This window comes from Mobula birostris, chromosome 2 (assembly GCF_030028105.1).
Source record: "Mobula birostris isolate sMobBir1 chromosome 2, sMobBir1.hap1, whole genome shotgun sequence".
NCBI classification, from domain to species: domain Eukaryota; kingdom Metazoa; phylum Chordata; class Chondrichthyes; order Myliobatiformes; family Myliobatidae; genus Mobula; species Mobula birostris.
In genome coordinates, this window is record NC_092371.1 from 60,456,390 (window position 1) to 60,475,200 (window position 18,811).

Below are 18,811 nucleotides of genomic sequence, written 5' to 3' on the forward strand. Positions count from 1 at the left end.
GGATAGAGGGGTATCCATTTAAAACAGAAATGTGGAGAAATTTCTTTCGTCAGAGGGTGGAGAATTTGTGGAATTTATTACCACAGGCAGCTGTGGAGGCAGGGTGATTGGATGTATTTAAGGCAGAGATTGATAGGTTCTTGATTAGACATGGCATCAAAAGTTATGGGGAGAAAGCCAGGGAGTGGGCTTGAGGAGAGAGGAAAAAAAAGGATGAGCCATCATTGAATGGCAGAGCAGACTTGATGGGCCAAATAGTCTAGTTCTGCTCCCATGTCTTATCGTCCTATTTAAAACGCCCCTCATTCTCCTACCTTCCAAGGATTAAAGACTTAGCCTGGCCACTCCTCCCTGTAACTCTGGCCCTGTAGTCCTGACAACATTCTCACAAATCTTTTCTGCATTCTTTCCAGATTAACCACAATTAACTTACCAATTTGCCTATATTACTAAAACCATGAGTTTTATTGAAGATATTCAAAAGTCTACAGAAAAGGAGGAACCTAGATCAATGTCTTATCACCAAAAATTATGGCAAAGTAATGTAGAGGAAAGCTGGTAAGTTCCATGGACCCAATGGGATCCATCCCAGGGTCTTAAAGGAAATGATTACTGAGATAGTAGATGTGTTGGTTATAAGTTACTGCCTGTTACGGCGCTGGTGTTTAGGGCAGCATGTGTTGGTTGTAATCTACTATACTTCCTTTATCTTGTTGTTTGAAGCCTTTGTCTGAACAATTGCTGTGGATGTTACAGCTTTAGAATGGAAATTATAAAATGATTTAAATATATATTGTAACAATTTGGGACCATTTAGATCATATGGTTCTGAATTTTCTTGAAGATTTCCCTATGAGACCCTGATGATATATGAATTGGGCTGACCTCACTTAAGAAAAGAAAGAACTTACATTGGAACACATGATTTTTTGCAACTATTCGCACAACTCTAAATATAGTATTTGGACCTGTCACTCATTTAAATGATAGCTCATTGGGAGGTTCCAACTCTTATGTAATAATGTGCTGGTATTGCAAACTAAAATTACATGCAGCAAAGATTGAAATTACTTGGTAGCAGATAGAATTTGATTTTTTGAATTTAATCCTGATCTTTGTCATCCCACATTTACTTATGGATAGCTTTTTGATACTTAATCAAAATGCTAACTAACTTAGATCTTTGCTTAGACCCCCTATGGACTCAAAAAGAGTGATCTGTCTCTCCAATGGACATTCCCTGCAGAGCAGCAGAAGCCAGAGGCTTTGGAGCTCAGATTCTATGGGGGAATAAGTGGTCTATTTTCTTTTATCCCTGCAGAAGGCATCAAAATACTGCATTTATTCATATTTTTTTTTACAATCAGAATAGAATAGTTATTATTGCAGAATATTTGGCCAGCAGACTGGACTGCCATCCAAATTGGCATCAGTTCAGTCCAGTAAGTCCTGGGCTATAATGTTATTTGGATAGCAAGAATCGACATTGATTTGCTTTTTGCAAAATCCCTTTTTAATTAAAATTTCAATCATTAAGGGTGGCGTCACCTTGCCAACATCTAAACTGATTCTTATTGGAACTTATATTTGGAAAATCACTGACTTGGGAATGGGATTGCAAAACATCGACGTGTAAACATATTGCATTTTGTGTTTGATGACAGACATTCGCTTCCATTATGTTGAATCCATTCCATTAGCTTTAATAGATTTCATACTATGGTTTGTGACAGATGTAATCAACCAATTAGCTGTGACAGAAAGGAAAGGAGTAGGTTACAAAGAATCATACACATAGTTACGAGAACACTGTGGAAGGAAGAAGCAATAATGAAAAGCACTGAGAATGTATAAATAATCTTTTCAAAAATAAAATTTTGTATTGAACATTGATCAGGGAAAAGGATCTTTTAAAAGACACAGTTCAACAGAATAATCTAAGAGAGTAAGGGACATTGGTAGCTGAACGTCTAGTTTAAATGAAGGGAAATGATTGGAAGTTGAAAGGCACACGGTGGTGAGATGGTAGAAGTGAAAATTCTTGAACTGTGAGCATGAGTACAACCTTAAAAGAAAAGGAAGCAAAACTGAAAGATGGAAAAAATTATTCTTGATATCCCATTAGCACTCTAGGCATGTCAGTGTCAAATTTAATAATGTAAATGTTAGTGTTAGGTTACATGAGAAAGAAGGCAAGACTAAATAGGATTTTATCTTTGTGTTGAGGTAAACAACTTGAGCAGGAGTTTAAATAAACTGTGCTGCGTTAATACTTAATAAATATATTGGACAAAATTTGCAAGGAAATATTGGCATTTCCCCATTTAGGTAATATTAACTTTGAGATTCCCATGGAAACTCATGCAGCCTGCAGGCAAACTAAAGTTGCTACGATTTCCTGTTATTTGTGCAAGGGAAATCCATATAAACTACGGCAGTACAACAGTGTAGAGGAGATCCAACCCTTGAACCTTGGCCGACTATTATCTTTATATGACACGGATTTTGTGAATAAGGTATTGAAATAAGACTCTACATTTAGTTACAAGTTTTATCTGTGTAACATGTATTAATAATGTCTTTTCCCATATACACTGAAGGTGAAAATAAATTGTAGAATAATTAATTCAAAAACAATTTAATTATAAAAACATTGTTGCATTAGCAGGAACATAAATATTCCAAGTTGGAATATAAATAACCTGTAAATGTAGAACATAGAACATTACAGCACTGTACAGACCCTTTTGCCCACAATGTTGTGCTGGCCTTTTAATCTACTCTATGATCAATCTCATCATTCCCTCCTATATAACTCTCTGTTTTTCTATTGTCCATGTGCTTAAGAGTTTCTTAAATACCCTTAATGTATCTACCTCTACCATGCACCAGCACTCTCTGTGTAAAAACTTACCTCTGACATCCCCCTTATACTTTACTCCAGTCACCTTAAAATTATGAACTCGGAAAGAAGTATCTTGCTAGTCATTCTGTTTCATATATCATCTTGTACATCTCATTCAAGCCACCTGTCATCTTCTTTCGCTCCAAAGACTGAATAATTGTCAAAATACATACAAAGCGTACATCTGTCATCAACTCCAGTGTGAAAAAATTATGGGGAATCTCAAAGTCAATTTCCTGTAGCATATACTTAATTTAACTGTAGTCAATTAATGCTTCTCACCTGCAGGGCTGTACACAAACACATAGATGAATGCTGTCACTGAACATCCTGTTAACAATTACCAAACACAGTGAAGGATTTAAACTGGCATTTATATTGGCAGCATAGCCACAAATCAATCAATCAATCACCCTCCAGCTGCACACCACCAGAATTAATCAAAAGCCTCCTTCACCGCAGCAGTTCCCAGGGTTTATGAAGATGTTTTAAAATAATGCGAACTGTAGAATAGTCAATCAGTTGGTTTGCACCCCATAGGTTACAAGTGACCAATCACCATCGATTTTTATTTAGAGATACAGTACGGTAAGAGGTCTTTCCAGCCCAATGAGCCCATGCCGCCCAATCACACCTTTATGACCAATTGATCGACTGACCTGTGTGTCTTTGGAATATGGGGAGGAACCGGAGCGCACCGAGGAAGCCCACACGGTTATGGGAAACACATACAAACTCCTTACAGCCGGTGGTGGATTTGAACCTGCGGTGCTGGTGCTGCAACAGCATATATAACTCTAACCACTACGATCCCATCCGCTCTTGCAAGTATGCTCAGAAAATTAACATTTCCTTCTCAGCTAGTTTGAATAAAGTGTTAACTACTTTGAAGGAAGAAGAAACTCGGTATTAAATAGTTCTCTTATGAATTTGTGAAGACTTTTTAATGCTATGAGTTTCAATCCTGGGTACTTAGGTGTTGGTGAGAGGATTTTACTTTGCCAGGTGGTTGTCAGCTGGTGAATGTGAACCTTATCATTTACCACTGAAAAGTTTGGTTATTTTTGCTTTTCACCTCCAAGACAATTAAAGCCGAAATATGAAGCTTCAGCTTCCTGCTACAGCTGCAGAGGAGACTACATCAGTGTGCAACGGAGACACTGGAGGCAGAAGGCAGTAGCTACACTTCCTTCCACAAGCCTGTACAATTAACTTGTGGATGGGAAGAACATAATGACAGATACTTTCTATATCATGTTTTCAAAGGTCTGCCTTGAAGGATAAAATTCAAACCAAACTTCTCCATTAAATTGAATATAGAACTATTAAGGCATATGGTTTGGAATGCTGGTTTGGAATTTGTAATGCAGAAAAAAAGCATTAAGGTTGTACTATTCAGGAAGTGTGGAGGGGAGGGTTAGTTCGGTCATACAATACAACTCTACAATACCATCGGGCCAAAGCATAGAATGACACAGGACAGAACCTGGTCCTTCAGTCCATTTTGTCCATTCTGACAATCATGTATCGATCTATACTCCTCCCATTTACCACCACTTGGTCTGTAGCCTCAGCATGTCAAATACTTATTTAGATGCTTCTTAAATGTTGAAATGCTGTGAGAGTGCCTGCCCTGCCAACAGTCATCCAATGTATTCCAGCTTGTAAACAACCTCCAGATGAAAAAAAGATTCCTTAGATCCTCTCTAAACCTCTTACTCCTCACATTAAATCTCTGCCCACTGCTCCTACATAGCCATGCCAGAGAAAGAAATTTCCTGTCGTCTTCACCGCTGTAATTATGTACACTGCTATCAGACTGTGTGCATGTTAGGGTAGGCTGTTAGTGCACACAGACCTTTCTCAGGGATCTCCCATTACAGACACTGGAGAACAGAGAACAAGCAGTGGAGAACCGAGAACATTGCTTGGAGAGTGGAATGGGCGGAGTGAAGGGATGGATGGAGAGAATTGACATCACAGTGTCATTGAGCATTCCTATTGACCTGCAGATACTTGTTCGTCTCAAGCACAGTATACCTGTATTCAATGGTAATGAAATCAATCTTAGCACACAATTAAAAATTGGGTTTTTATTAACCAAATTTCACAGCATGGCTAATAAGAACATTGTGCCATGTAACAGAAATTTTCTGGAAGAACTTAAAGAAGAAAAGACAGGTGGGAATGAAGAGCTGTTTAAAAGATAAACATTAGTTTTATTTGCCACATGTACATTGAAACATACAGTGAAATGCATCGCTTTGTGTCAATGACAACACAGTCCAAGAATTGTGCTGGGGGCACCCTGTAAGCGTTGCCATGCTTCCAACGCCAACATAGCACACTCACAACTCACTAACCCTTCAAAGTTCAAAGTAAATTCTATTATCAGAGTACATATATGTCACCACATACAACCCTGAGGTTCATTTTCCTGTGGGTGTACTCAGCAAATCTCTAGAATAACCCTAACCGTACATCTTCGGAATGTGGAAGGAAACAGGAGCTTCAGAGGAAAGCTGCACAGTCACAGGGAGAACTTACAAACTCCTTACAGACAGCAGTGGGAATTGAACCTCGATCAGTGCTAGTTTAGGGAGTGAATTCCAGACCTTAAGGTAGCGGTTGATATAGATATCAAATTTATTTAGGAGTGATTAAGGCCTAGAGTGTTGTATAGGTGGAATTAGGTTGGCACTGGTCCCTTGAAGGTTTACTAAAGATAATTTCAGAAATATGGGGAGGTGAACTCATAGAATGGGCTGAGTACAAGGATGAGAATATTAACTTGAAGGCATTGCTTCACAACAACCTTACACTGGACTATAAGCAGACCAGTGGTGGGCAAAAGGAAATTTGTAAAAAGTAGGAGATTTTGATGGGCCTTAACAGAACAGAATGAGGAAGATTGGCCAGGTGCATCTTGAAATATTAAATCTAGAAGAAACTGGTGAGGGAGAGGGATTTTGCAGCAAGTAAACTAAAGCAGGGTGAAGTCAGAAATGATACTGAAGTTGGTGCAAGTAGAGAATAGGTTTCCCTGAAACTCTTCACAGGACTGGTTAAGCCTTGGACAATTCATAGCGAATGGCAACAGAGTCTATGACCATGGAATAGAGGTGTGCTAATGTTCGGTGTGATCTGTCTGGATAGCACACAATTAAAAGCTTTTCACTCTATCACAGTACATATGACAAAAATAAATGAATACCGATAGAGATTTTGGAAAATATTGAAAAAAATGATTTGGTCTTCTGAATACTTGGTCAGAGGAAATCCCTGCTTATCTAGTATTGGAAACCAAACAATCAATGTGACAATTTAAAACCAGAGTAGGGGTTGAAAGAGCTGGATGTTGCATGTATAATGTAAGGGAACTGATGTGCTTTCAATGGAGATAACTGCGTAGCCATAGTGAGTGAGAGAGGGGAGAGAGGAAAGACCTGAGAGCTGTAGTGTGGAAGAAGCTACCACAGTGAACCCCTGGGAACTATTGGATTGACATAAATAGAACATTTGGGTGCAAGTATTACTATATTTTTACTGTACATTATTATTTTTAAATTACGAAAGATCTTGCAATTTGAGAAGGAGTGGAATTTATTGCCATACGTTGAAGAGGACACCAGTAGAGAGGCTTGATACACCGCATGAGGTGGTGCACATTATCACTGAATGAGAAATACTGGCATATGAAACTGATATTATGTATGTTGGTGTTTTAAGATTGCATTAATTTAATATGTGAAGAACTTGGCTTTCCTTGAAATGCAAATTGATCAGAATTGACTGTGTTGATTCCAAAATCAACTGTCCTTGATATGTTTATTTTAAGCTCAAAAGCTATAAAATTAAGTTGGGAATAAATCCTCAAACTGGCTCTAAAGAACATCTTCCTCAGAAACCTCTCGACGTTTCATCTAGGTCTCTCACTTGACTTTGGAATCGCTGAATTTATTTGTACTAAAGTGAGAGATAGAACAGTTTATTTCAGAAGCAGAGATCAGGTAATAAGATAGATAAATTAGGCATTTTCAGTGCTTCTTGGGATTATTACTTTTAGATTTACTTGATATGTTACATTATTCGTGTATAAAGACATCATAGACACTAGTACAATGATTGATTATTTTGTTGTGCTCCATGCTAATGCAAATTAAATGTCAAATACAATAAAGCATGTGATATCATGAAATATTATCTTAAATAACATAGATTAAATCTTACGTCTTTTATCAAAATTAAACCTTTTCTTCTGAAAAATAATAGCAAATGGCAGAAGTACTCAGCAATTCAAACAGCATCTAAAGTGAGATCCACACAGATTTGTTTCACACAGTCTAATGTGATGAAGGCTTTCAGCACTACCTATTTTCCTTTCTGCAGTATTTGCAGTATTGTGCTTTAGTCTTTAAAGATTTATGACATTAATTAATACTTCAGCGAATTGCTACATCCACACAATACTCTGAGAAATAAATTGTGATCCTTTCTGTCCATGGTGAAAGTCTGTAAGTACTTAATGCAACATTAGCTCTTAATTTTGTTATGTAATTTCACATAAAATTAATTTTGAGTGATAAATAGACGTTAAATGAAATAGTAAATTTCTATGGCTTATCTTTTTTTGGATTATTAGATTGCTTGATGATTATTTTACTCATTATGTCACAAAAACATCAGCATGTCTGTTTTTATTTCTGGATTGCATTTTATACATGGGTTTTACAATGTCTGTACATTAAGTTCACCTTGAAGTTCTGTTCTTTCCAATAAAGGATTTTTGACAACAAAGTTTAATCCTGTTTTACTTTCCATAGATGCTGTTTGACCTGCTGAGTGTGCCCATCAATGGCAGCTTTTTTGATTTTCTTTTCTCTTGGCCTTCCTCTTTCATGATTTCCCTTGCCTCACAGGTTTATGTTTCTCTGTCACTGCAAAAGACTGTCTGCACGATTTGCTTTTTTTATTGATAGTCCTGTCAATGGAGAACTGTATTTGTGGCCTACAACACAATAATAAATGGAGTGTGATGGAATTTGGTCCCAATACAACTTGAAATGGAGACTGACTTAAGAAAACACCCTCAATCCCCAAGTTTACAACAAATGTAGAATAGACCATTAAGGTCTCATTAAGTGGAGGTGGTTTGTTCCTGGAACAGCATTGAATTGTGACAGGATAACACCTTCCTTTCTCATGATACAGTCCCTGGTGGAGCTAGTGCCTACAAACTACACGGCCAGCGATGTCAATAATGACTGATCCTGAGCTTACTTTAATCGATTGCTGTGTGAAGAATGTCTGTCCCATGTCTCTGATCTTGTATAAAAATGCAATACTTTGTACAAACCAGAGAGAAAGTGTGAACCACCTACTCCCACTTGCACAAGCAAGATTGATCAAAATAAATGTACTTCTGTTTGCCCTGAAGAACACTGTGATTAATTCTTTTTCATCACACAGTTTATCAGCTACAATGCTGGAGATCAGGAACCAGTTGTAGTCCATAATCTGGTAGGGTCACACTTTTCACTTCTGAAAGGGCATTGATAAATTTGATGTGATTTTCAATAATGTCATTATAGACACTACTTTTCATTTCAGATTCCTTATTCAACTACATTTAAATACCTACTATGATTTTGTTTGAACTCATATCTCCATATCCTGTGGCCAGGACTCTGTAGTGCTGGTTCAGCAGCACAACCATCACACAACGTTGATCCCATAACCATAATGAATATTTTTGATTGCTATAGATTGTCTCAGTGCTAGGACATTACGTCTGACTCTTCCAGGGCAGTGGACAGATGCAAATGCCACCACCTGCAGATCTCACCCTGGAATTATTTTTCCAAATTAATCTATGGAAACACCTGCACTAAATTCACTTGGGTGTTATAAGGAGGAGGTATAATATCACCTTCTTAAGGACAATCAGAGACAGTCAATTAATGCTGGTCTTGGCAGTACTTCCTATATCCTCTGGCCAGTGGAAGTAGCCTTTCAAAGCTCATAGACTGAAAATGGCTTTGATACTGCCTGGCACTGCAGATTTCTGCTTGGTCGAAACTGACCAGAAATGCTGAAAATCTGATTGTAAATTTAAAAGATAAAGATTAGCTTTATTTGTCACATGTACATTGAAGCATACATTGAAATGCATCATTTTGTGTCAACAACCAAAAAAGTACAAGGATTATACTGGGTTAACCCTCGAACTTCCAGTGGCAAATTGGCATGCACACAACTCATGAACCCTAATCCTAACTGGAATGTGGGAGGGAACTGGAGCAGCTGGAGGAAACTCACGTGGTCACGGGGAGAATGCACAAACTTCTTACAGACAACAGCAGGAATCGAACCCCCCCCTCCCCCCCCAATCAGTGATCACTGGCTCTGTAAAGTGATTGTACTAACTATTACGCTGCTGTGCCAGCCCAAAAGACAAATGAGCAGATGAACTGCAGGATATCTGTTCCTAAGTTTGGGGGTTTAGGGCACTGGAACACTGGAATGAGCAAAATGGTGATTGGGAACATGGACTGAAAAACAAATGTAAAGAAAGAATAAACACACGAGGTTCTACATATGCTGGAAATCTTGAACAAAATGTTGGAGAAATTGAGCACAGTTCTCTGTCCAAAACATTGACTATTTACTCCCTTCCATAAATGCTGCCCGAGTTGCTGTGTTCCTCCAGCATTTTTAGTGCATTGTAAAGAGAAGACGTTTGATATTATTGTAGTTATGTTCTTTGGCCATTGATGGTCCAGAGTGTGATATAATTTGTGTTGTGTTGTATGCTTCCAGCTGCAAATTAAAAGGAGATTAGACTTTTCCCTTTTTGATAAAGGGTCTGAACCAAAATGTCGACTATCTCCCTCCACAGATGCTGCCCGACCTGTTGAGATCACCCAGTATTTGCATGTTGCTTTAGGTTCCAGTATCTGAGATCATTTATGTCTTCCCCCTCTCTAACTTTGCTCTAAACTAGTCATTGCTAGATGTGTGCGGAGCTACAATGGCACTTGACAGTGACTCCTTTGAGCTCATCTGCGGAAACAGATTAACTTTCACTTTTAATGTCCCTTTCCAGTATGGATGGCATTCTGTCAGAGACCCTGACCTAGAGCTACACTCAGACTTCAGTTCTTTGCAGAGGTGGGACCCACTGATTGAGCTCATTAACCTTCGATATCCCAGGGGCGCAGCCTAGAAGACGAGTGCACCTTTGGAGTTCCGAGGCTTTGCAGGTCTGTGGATGAGCTGATTCTATAAGTGGAACCGCTGACTGAGAAAATGTAAAAAACGTAAAAGTATCGGGAACAGCATTGGCTGTCAGGGTCTCTGCACTTGGCAAGTCACATGTGCTCTCTCTCTCTCATTGGTGGGGGAGAATTTGTTGGCAATTCTTGAGTCAGAAAACAGAAAAAAAAATGACATGGCAGAATTTATCATTATAAATCAACAAGTTGTTTTATTGTGTCTCCCCTCTCACTGTGAAAGGGTGAGACCTCTCTGTCCCTTTATTATGGGGAGAGAGAGAGAGAGACTGCAGTATGTCGAATTACCGGGTGAGTGATTAGTTTTTGTTGTACTGCAGATCATCGTCTTTCTTGGGGCCTTTGATATTGCTTGCTTGGTGGGTAGAGGTTGCTAATGCTTTTTTTTTTTGCTGAAGTAAGTGTGGGAGCAGGAGGGTTCTTGCTTTACTGCTGCCTGTGCATGGGGGTGGGCAGGGCTTTGGGGTTCTAATGTTTTTACTGTCACTCATTCTTTGGGAGACTCTTCTGTTTTTGGGAATGTCTGCGAAGAATAAGAACTTCAGGTTGTATATTGAATGGATTTCTCTGATATTAAATGGAACTATCGAACCCACTCTCTAATTCGAAAGTTGCCTACAATCCCGTAGCACCAATTTGGCAACCAGCACCATACTGTTCAGGCAAATATTGATATATTTGTTATAATTTTTGGAGCACCTTGGTACCATAGATCTATTACAGTGCCAGCGACCCAGGTTTTAATTCTGCCACTGTCTATGAGAAGTTTGTGCGTTCTCCTGTGACCACATAGGTTTTCTCTGGGTCCTCCAGTTTCATTCAACATTCCAAAGACATATAGGTCAGGGTTAGTAAGTTATGGGCATGCTGTGTTGGTGCTGAAAGCATAGCGACACATTCAAGCTGCCCCTGCACAGCCTCGGACTGTGTTGGTCATTGACATAAATTATGTATTTCACAGTTTACTTTGATTTTCTTTGTTCATGTGATGAATAAAACTAATCTTTTATTCATGCAAGTAGGCAAATTTTATGAGGAATCCAGCTGGAAGTGGAAAAAAATGTAATTCTGGGCTTGAAAGATAGCTCTGTTCAGTGTTAGGGTGAAAGATGTATATTCTGCACATGCAGGGCTAGCATACAATCGCAAGGATTTTTTGTCATTTATATTTCAAAAACCATAAAGCTCAATTAAATTTTACTGTAAGAGCATGTGATATCGGAGCAGAATTAGGCCACTTGTCCTATCGAGGCTGCTCCATCATTTCATCATAGCTGATGCATTTCCCTCTCAGCCACAATTTCCTGACTTCTCCCTGTACTCCTTCATGCCCTGACCAATCAAGAATCTCTTAACCTTCGCCTTAAGTATACCCAATGACTTGGCCTCCACAAAGACCTGTGGCAGCGAATTCCACAGATTCACCACTCTCTGAGTAAAGAAGTTCCTCCTCACCTCCATTCTAAATGGGCATCCCTATTTTCTGAGGCAGTGCCCTTTGGTGTAAGACTCCCCCACCATTGGAAACATCATCTCTCCAACCCAAGGCCTTTCAGCATTTGATAGGTTTCAGTGAGCTTCCCTGTCCTTCTTCTGCATTCAGGCCCAGAGCCATCAAATGGTCCTCATATAATAAGCCTTTCAATCTCAGAATCATTTTCATCAATCTCCTTTGAACCTTCTTCCAAAGTCAGCATATTTTTTCTTGGATAAGGTGCCCAAAACCACTCACAATACTCCAAATGAGATCTCCCCAGAGCCTCAACATTACATCCTTGTTTTTATATTCTTGTCCTCTTGAAATGAATGTAACATCGTTTTTGTCTTCCACATCACTGACTCAACCTGCAAATTAACCTTTAGGGAATCCTGCAAGAGGACTCACAAGTCCCTTTGCTGCTCAGAATTTTGAATTTTCTCCCCATTCAGAAAATAGTCTATGCTTTTATTTTTTTCTCCCAACCTGACACTGTATTCTATCTGCCACTTCTAAATCCTTATGTAGCCTCTCTGCTTCCTCAATACTACCTGTCTCTCCAACTATCTTATATCATCCTCAAAGTTGGCAACAAAGCCATCAATTCCTAATTATTGACTTATAGCGTAAATGGAGGCGGCCCCAACACCGACCCCTATGGAACTTGCAGCCAAACTGTAAAGGCTCCCTTTATTCCCAGTCTTTGCCTCTTGCCAATCAGCCAATTCATGGTAGTATTTTTCCTGTTGTACCATGGGCTCATAATTTGTTAAACAGCTTCATGTGTGGCACCTTGTTAAAGTCCTTCTGAAAATCCAAGTACACTACATCTACTAATTCTCCTTTGTCTATCCTGCTTGTTATTTCTTTAAAGAATTCCAACAAATTTGTCAGGTTAGATTTTTCCTTAAGTTAATCATGCTGACTTCAGCTTTTTAATCATGTACCTCCAAGTACCCCAAAACCACATCCTTAACAATCAACTCCAACATCTTTCCAACCGCTGAGGTCAGACTAACTGGCCTATAACATCCTTTCTTCTGCCTCTGTCCCTTCTTGAAGAGTGGAGTGACATTTACAATTTTCCAGTCTTCCAGAACCATTCCAGAATCTATTTATTCTTGAAAGATCATTACTAATACATCCACTATCTCTTCAGCCACCTCTTTCACAACCCTGGTGTGTAGACCATCCGTCCAGGTGACATATCTACCTTCAGACTTTCCAGTTTCCCAAGCATCTTCTCCCTAGTAATGACACTTACTTACTTCTGTCCCCTGACACTCTCGAACTCCTGGCAGTGTGTTTCACAGTGAAGGCTGATGCAATATACTTATACGGTTCATATGCCAGTTCCTTGTCTCCCATTACTACCTCTCTGGTGTCATTTTCCAGAAGACCGATATCTATTCTCACCTCTTTTTTTTACACTTGATATATCTGAAGAATCCTTTGGTATCCTCTTTAATATTAACTAGCTTACCATTGTACTTAATCTTTTCCTTCTTTATGAATTTTTTAGTTGCCTTCTGTTGGTTTTTAAAAACTTCCTGATCCTCTAACTTTCCATTAATTTTTCCTCTATTACATACCCTTTCTTTGGCTTTTGTGTGGGCTTTGACTTCTCTTGTCAGCCACAGTTGTGTCATCCTACCTTTAGAAGACTTCTTCTTCTTTGGGATGTATCTATCCTGTGCCTTTGTAATTGCTCCCAGAAACCCCAGCCAATGCTGTTCTGCCATCTTCCCTACTAGTGATTCCTTCCAATTTGCCCAGCTCCTCTCTCATGCATCTGTAACTCCCTTTACTCCACTGTAATACTGATACATCTGACTTTAGCTTCTCCTTCTGAAATTGCAGGGTGAATTCTATCATATTATTGACACCTCCCCTAAGGGTTCCTTTACCTTAAGCTCTCTACTCAATTCTGGTTCACAGCACAACATTCGTGCTCACTTCTGCAGCACATATATTAAAATTGGAACAATACAGCACAGCATCCAATCCAGGATAGTTGATCTCCTAGTTAGCTCAACCACAAGCTGCCCTAAAAAGCCATCTTGTAGGCATTCGACAAATTCTCCCTCTTGGCACTCAGCTCCAACCCAATTTTCCCAATCTATCTGCATATTGAAATCCCCTATGACTATCGTAACATTATCATTTTGACATATACTTTCTATCTCCTGTTGTAATCTGTTACTGAACAGAGGAGTAAATAATTTATTTATACTTCAAGAAACAGGCTGCATTGATTTGCAGGAATAATGAGCAGCCACAAACTAATACTTATGTCTGGGGAACAGAGGGCGCTGTTAACTTCTGGAAACAATGCAGTGCACAGTATAATTGTCTAAAAAGAAAGGAGATCTGGATTTATCTGTTTATATGCAAGTTGCCAGAGCAAAAATGTGGATTTTTTCAGATTTTAAATTAAATTAATTTATGGACAAGGATTATTTATAAAATTCATAAAATGAAAAAATCAATTTAACTTTTCCCTCAATAAAAAAAAGTCTATTGCAAATTAAAATACTAATGTTTGTAAAATGCCCTTCACCATCTGCTTACAATGCATAATGGGTCTCTAATGGTGTATGTTAATCATGGATGAATAAGAAATAGAACGTGAAAGTAGCTTGGACCATATCCATAGAACACACATTTGCAAAATTATAGCCTATTACTATTTATGATTGACAGCCATCATTATATATTTCATGCAAGTGCATTTATTCATGAAAATAATATGGCCATATCAAGCTGAGATTATTGAAGCGGCTAATATAAAATAAATGTTTCTCTCAGATATTTTTTTTCTCCTAACATAAATCTCTACTCCTTGACTTTTCCTGGATCTATTTGAAAGTTCAGGAGAAGTAGCTTCTTCCCAAACATTTCTAATGCTAGACTGATACTGGCCACAGGATTGGCATATAGAAGATCTAGCTAATTTCTCCATTTATTTCTTCTTGCTTCCTGTGAATAAATACTACACCGATGTTCAGCATCTTTTCATCAGGAGATTGGGGACTCAGTATTCAAGATACCTTAGTTAGCTATTTACAGGGTGTTCCTGCAGTAATGTCTTTGTATACAGGAACATTTTTACTGCAATGACTTTGAAAGAAACTGGGAAAGAAACTGTGGTTTCTGAAAATTATGTCCACTTTGGTACTCCACTTGAGTTTATCTACTCCATCACATTCAAATGATTCACGTAGTTTGCTTAGAAATTTCAGTATTTGTTGGTACACACTTTATCACACAAAAAATCATATTGGCGAAGTCCCTATGATGTCTGGAGTGAATTCTGCTGCCAGTAACTCTTGTTTATGGGCAGAGCGGTGAATATTATTTCAAATATAGCAAGCTGCTAACATGTCTTCTGTAGCCTTTTAATACTGCAATGATATCACAAGACTTGTGGAAAATCACAATGATGGGATTATTTATTTCATTCACTGTTAAACATTCCACAATAATAAAGGAATTAAGTTCAAACAGAATATATTAAAATACACCTTTAATAATGTTTTAAGCGTTTATGCATCTTTTCAAGAAATGTAAATAGTTGAGCTATCTACCCTAGGCAGCTTTGTCTGGGTATAAGACGAGCATGGAGACTAACGAAGGGAAAACTCTACTTGAGCTGATACTTACAGGTAATATGAGTAGGAATAAGCACTCCTCCTGCCATGCGTGAACAGTTGAAGGGATAAATGGATGGGAAAGCAATGAAAGGGAAAAATAAGAAAATAAGTTATTAATGAATTTGCATAGTAAACGCCAGGGGATTAGGATTATACAGATAATGTCAAATTCAACTTGAAGCTCAATGCAACAAAAGTGCAAGTAACATGTCAAATACTAAAATAATAAACTTGTGTGGCTTGTCGAATGGTAGCATAATTATTTATATCATTTTATTGAAAAGAACATGAAGGGGATGCAAAGACAAAGGGGATGCAATCTTGCTCATGTTTACGCCTTCTGGGAAGCTTTATTTCGTACTGCTTATATCGTCCTTAAAGGTTGCTCAAAAATCTCTCAGGGACTCAGCTACAAAGGATTGCCAACTAGTGTAATAGTATATGGGAATCTAAACAATCTAAAACCTATTCATCTTATATTTCTTAAGTAAAATAAAAATGAATGACTTTTCATTTAACAGCTGTCAAGCAAGCAGCTATATGGAAACATCTTGCCTAAAGTCAAATAAGAGCTTCATCATTTAGATTTGATGTTAAAATAACTATTAAATAATAGTCCATTAGGTTTTCAAATGCCAGAAAAGCTCTACTTAGCAAAGGCCAATATACTAACATGCTGGAAGGTCAATACTGTGCATTAACTTGCTAATGTGTATGATATAATTTAATGATTCTAAACTAGAAAGTGTCCATCAGACAGAAAATTATGTATCATCTCATTGATATTCTACTCCTGCTAGTCAATCCTCAGAATAACAGGCCATGAAGAATGCAATGATCTACTCACTAGCTTGCTTGAGAGTGAATGATGGCTTGGAACCAAGCAGGGATGGGTGAGGGGAAGGTAAGGAAATATAAAAGTTCGGCACAATGAGAAACTACTTGGAGATTTGATCTAAAGCTCAGTCCAGTTTATTTTATTTCCTGTGCAGCGCTATACCAGCTTTGAGTCATTTCTACCAGCAGACTTCTGTGTGTGCTGTATTAATGGCAAGCTCTCGAGGCTTACTGGAAAGACTGATTAAATCAATCCTTTCCCTGCACAATTACTAACACAGTCAATTCATCTTTCATGCGCTACATCATTTGTGATAGAATTTTCCTCCTCAGTTTGCAAAGGTAAAGCCAACTTTAAAAAATGCAAATTCAATTTAGAAGTATTTTAAAGAGACACAATATCATTCCTGGGAGTTTTTAATGCTCTCACACTTAGTGTATTTTCTTTACATAACAGAAACATGAAACGTATTTAACCTAAAGGCAAAATACAGCCCAGGGTGTGTAAATTGTGTAAGTTACTCTCTTCTAATGCAAGGGAAAATAGTATGCTCACTAAAAATAACTTAATATAAGGTCAGTTTTATACAAATGTGTAGATAGCCACATTTTATCTCTGCTGAGCCATTCAGCAGCCATTCCATTGGGGAATAGAATGATCCCGATGCAGGCAAATTGGGCCATACCACCACATGTCTAGAGAACCACCTTGGATTTTTCTGGACCTCGGAAAGGCATATTACAGACAGGAAAATCCCAATTTTTTTCAATACTCCCAAATTATTTGTGAAGAAAGAAAAGTAGAATTAAATCATTTTAATGCCAGGAAAATACTAGCGCTTTTGGTAATTCATAGAATGAATCCATTCTTATTAAGTCATGCTTTCTATAATCTTTCTTTGCATTTTCTTTGCTTAGGATTACAATTTTGCACAATTTAACAAGTGAATTCTTCAAACAGTTCTGTTTGTCCTGTCCTTACATTTCCTCATGTATTTATTATTTTCTGGGTAGACGAAGGGTCTCAGCCTGAAACGTCGACTGTACCTCTTCCTAGAGATGCTGCCTGGCCTGCTGCATTCATCAGCAACTTTGATGTAGGTTGCTAGAATTAATAGCAGGTGACTTCGCCCAGATCTGTGCAAATGTATGCGTTCTCCTAGTAAGAGTGGTCTAATGCTCCTGTTGGATTAGACTACACACAATTTTCCCTCCCTTTTCTTAGAAAAATAGAGGGCTATGTAGTAGGGAAATTCTGGGCAGTACAACACTGTGGGCCCAAGGGCCTGTAATGTGCTATAAATTTCTATGTTTCTGCGAATAGGTAACTGTCCTCCATTTGGTATCTCCCTTGGACAATAGTTAACAAGAACATGCCAATACATTACAAACTCTGGCTATAATTAATCACAGATAGAGGTATAAAGTCTAAGTACACTAAGCAGAATGCATTGCTATCTAGTTGCAAGACCGGACACGTCTGTGGAGATAACTTTATGTTATTCAGCATAGTTAATAATGATATATAATCTGTATGAGGATCTTTGCAGGGATAATTGTTACTCACAACTCATGTGAAGCTCTTAGATTTTGGAATCAAAAGCACAACTTTAAATTTGTGGGATACAAAAACAAGGACTAATGGTCAACACTGAACTTTTAGAATAGCTAGAATACTGGGAAATAAATGGCACTGATGTTTGATGAATAAATGATGTTATATATAGTATTAATTGGAAAATAAGAACCTGACTGAGGGAAATGAGTGGAGAGACCTTGGACTACAAATGTTCAAATCATGCAAGCAGTGACGCAGATGAATAAGGCCATTAAAATGCAAAACAAGTGCTAGGTTGAAACTAACATTAGCTTAAAATTGAATTGAAAAGGAGATTTTATGCAAGATTTATATTGAATGCTAGTTAGATCACAGTTTTAATAGACGTATAGATCTGGTCATCTTACTTCATAAACACTTTGGAAGCACTGGATAGGGTGCAAAAAGATTTAGAAGGATGGCTCCAAAGTTTTTAGCAATGAAGAAATGATGAACACATTGGTTACAGATGAACCAACGGATGACTTTTAAATACTTAAATATTTTAATTGAGTGTAGTGAGTGAGAGAGTAATTACTTTATAGGGAAGCGCAAAGTGAGAAGCCAACAATCAAATAGATAACCCAAGAAATCAGAAGAAAATTGGAAAGGTATTTTTCTCCTCAGGGAATGGTGGGTATGAAAGTGGATCTGGCTTCTTTGGGGTGTTTAGCTGAGATGAACTGTGCAGATACTTACAATTGGAAGTAAAGCAAGCAAATGAGAAAGAAAAGAACCAGATGAAGCAAGATAAAATCAGGCTCAAATTGAGAATTATTGTCAGGCATGTACAAGTTTAGTGGAATGGCCTGGCTCCATGCTCTATATATTTAATGTAATTTTCTGTAAAGTTAAATCTTGCCACCATGCAATTCAGATATTTAATATATTCTGTCAAGTTTCCCACCCTCCAAAAATATATTTACCTCTCTGGTGAAGTTATAGGATATTGCAAATCATACCAAATAGAGGTATGCTGTTTCAGGAATAGTTAACTCTTGGGAAATCACAGAGTACTTTTTCTATCCTCCTACAAGTGACTAACTTAAT

At 38.0% G+C, this 18,811-nt stretch overlaps 1 protein-coding gene across 3 annotated transcripts in view; it reads right to left on the reverse strand.

Annotated features, from left to right (window-relative positions):
* The window catches only part of LOC140187024 (receptor-type tyrosine-protein phosphatase T), a 1,622,799-nt gene that overhangs the window by 180,585 nt on the left and 1,423,403 nt on the right, over positions 1-18,811 (reverse strand). For 2 of the 3 annotated variants that reach the window (XM_072241901.1, XM_072241888.1), the window contains exon 15: positions 15,338-15,367. The exons of the other annotated variant lie outside the window; for it this stretch is intronic. In XM_072241901.1, coding sequence (XP_072098002.1) covers positions 15,338-15,367 — 30 coding nt within the window. The remainder of the gene's footprint in view (positions 1-15,337; positions 15,368-18,811) is intronic. 3 annotated transcript variants of the gene reach the window in all.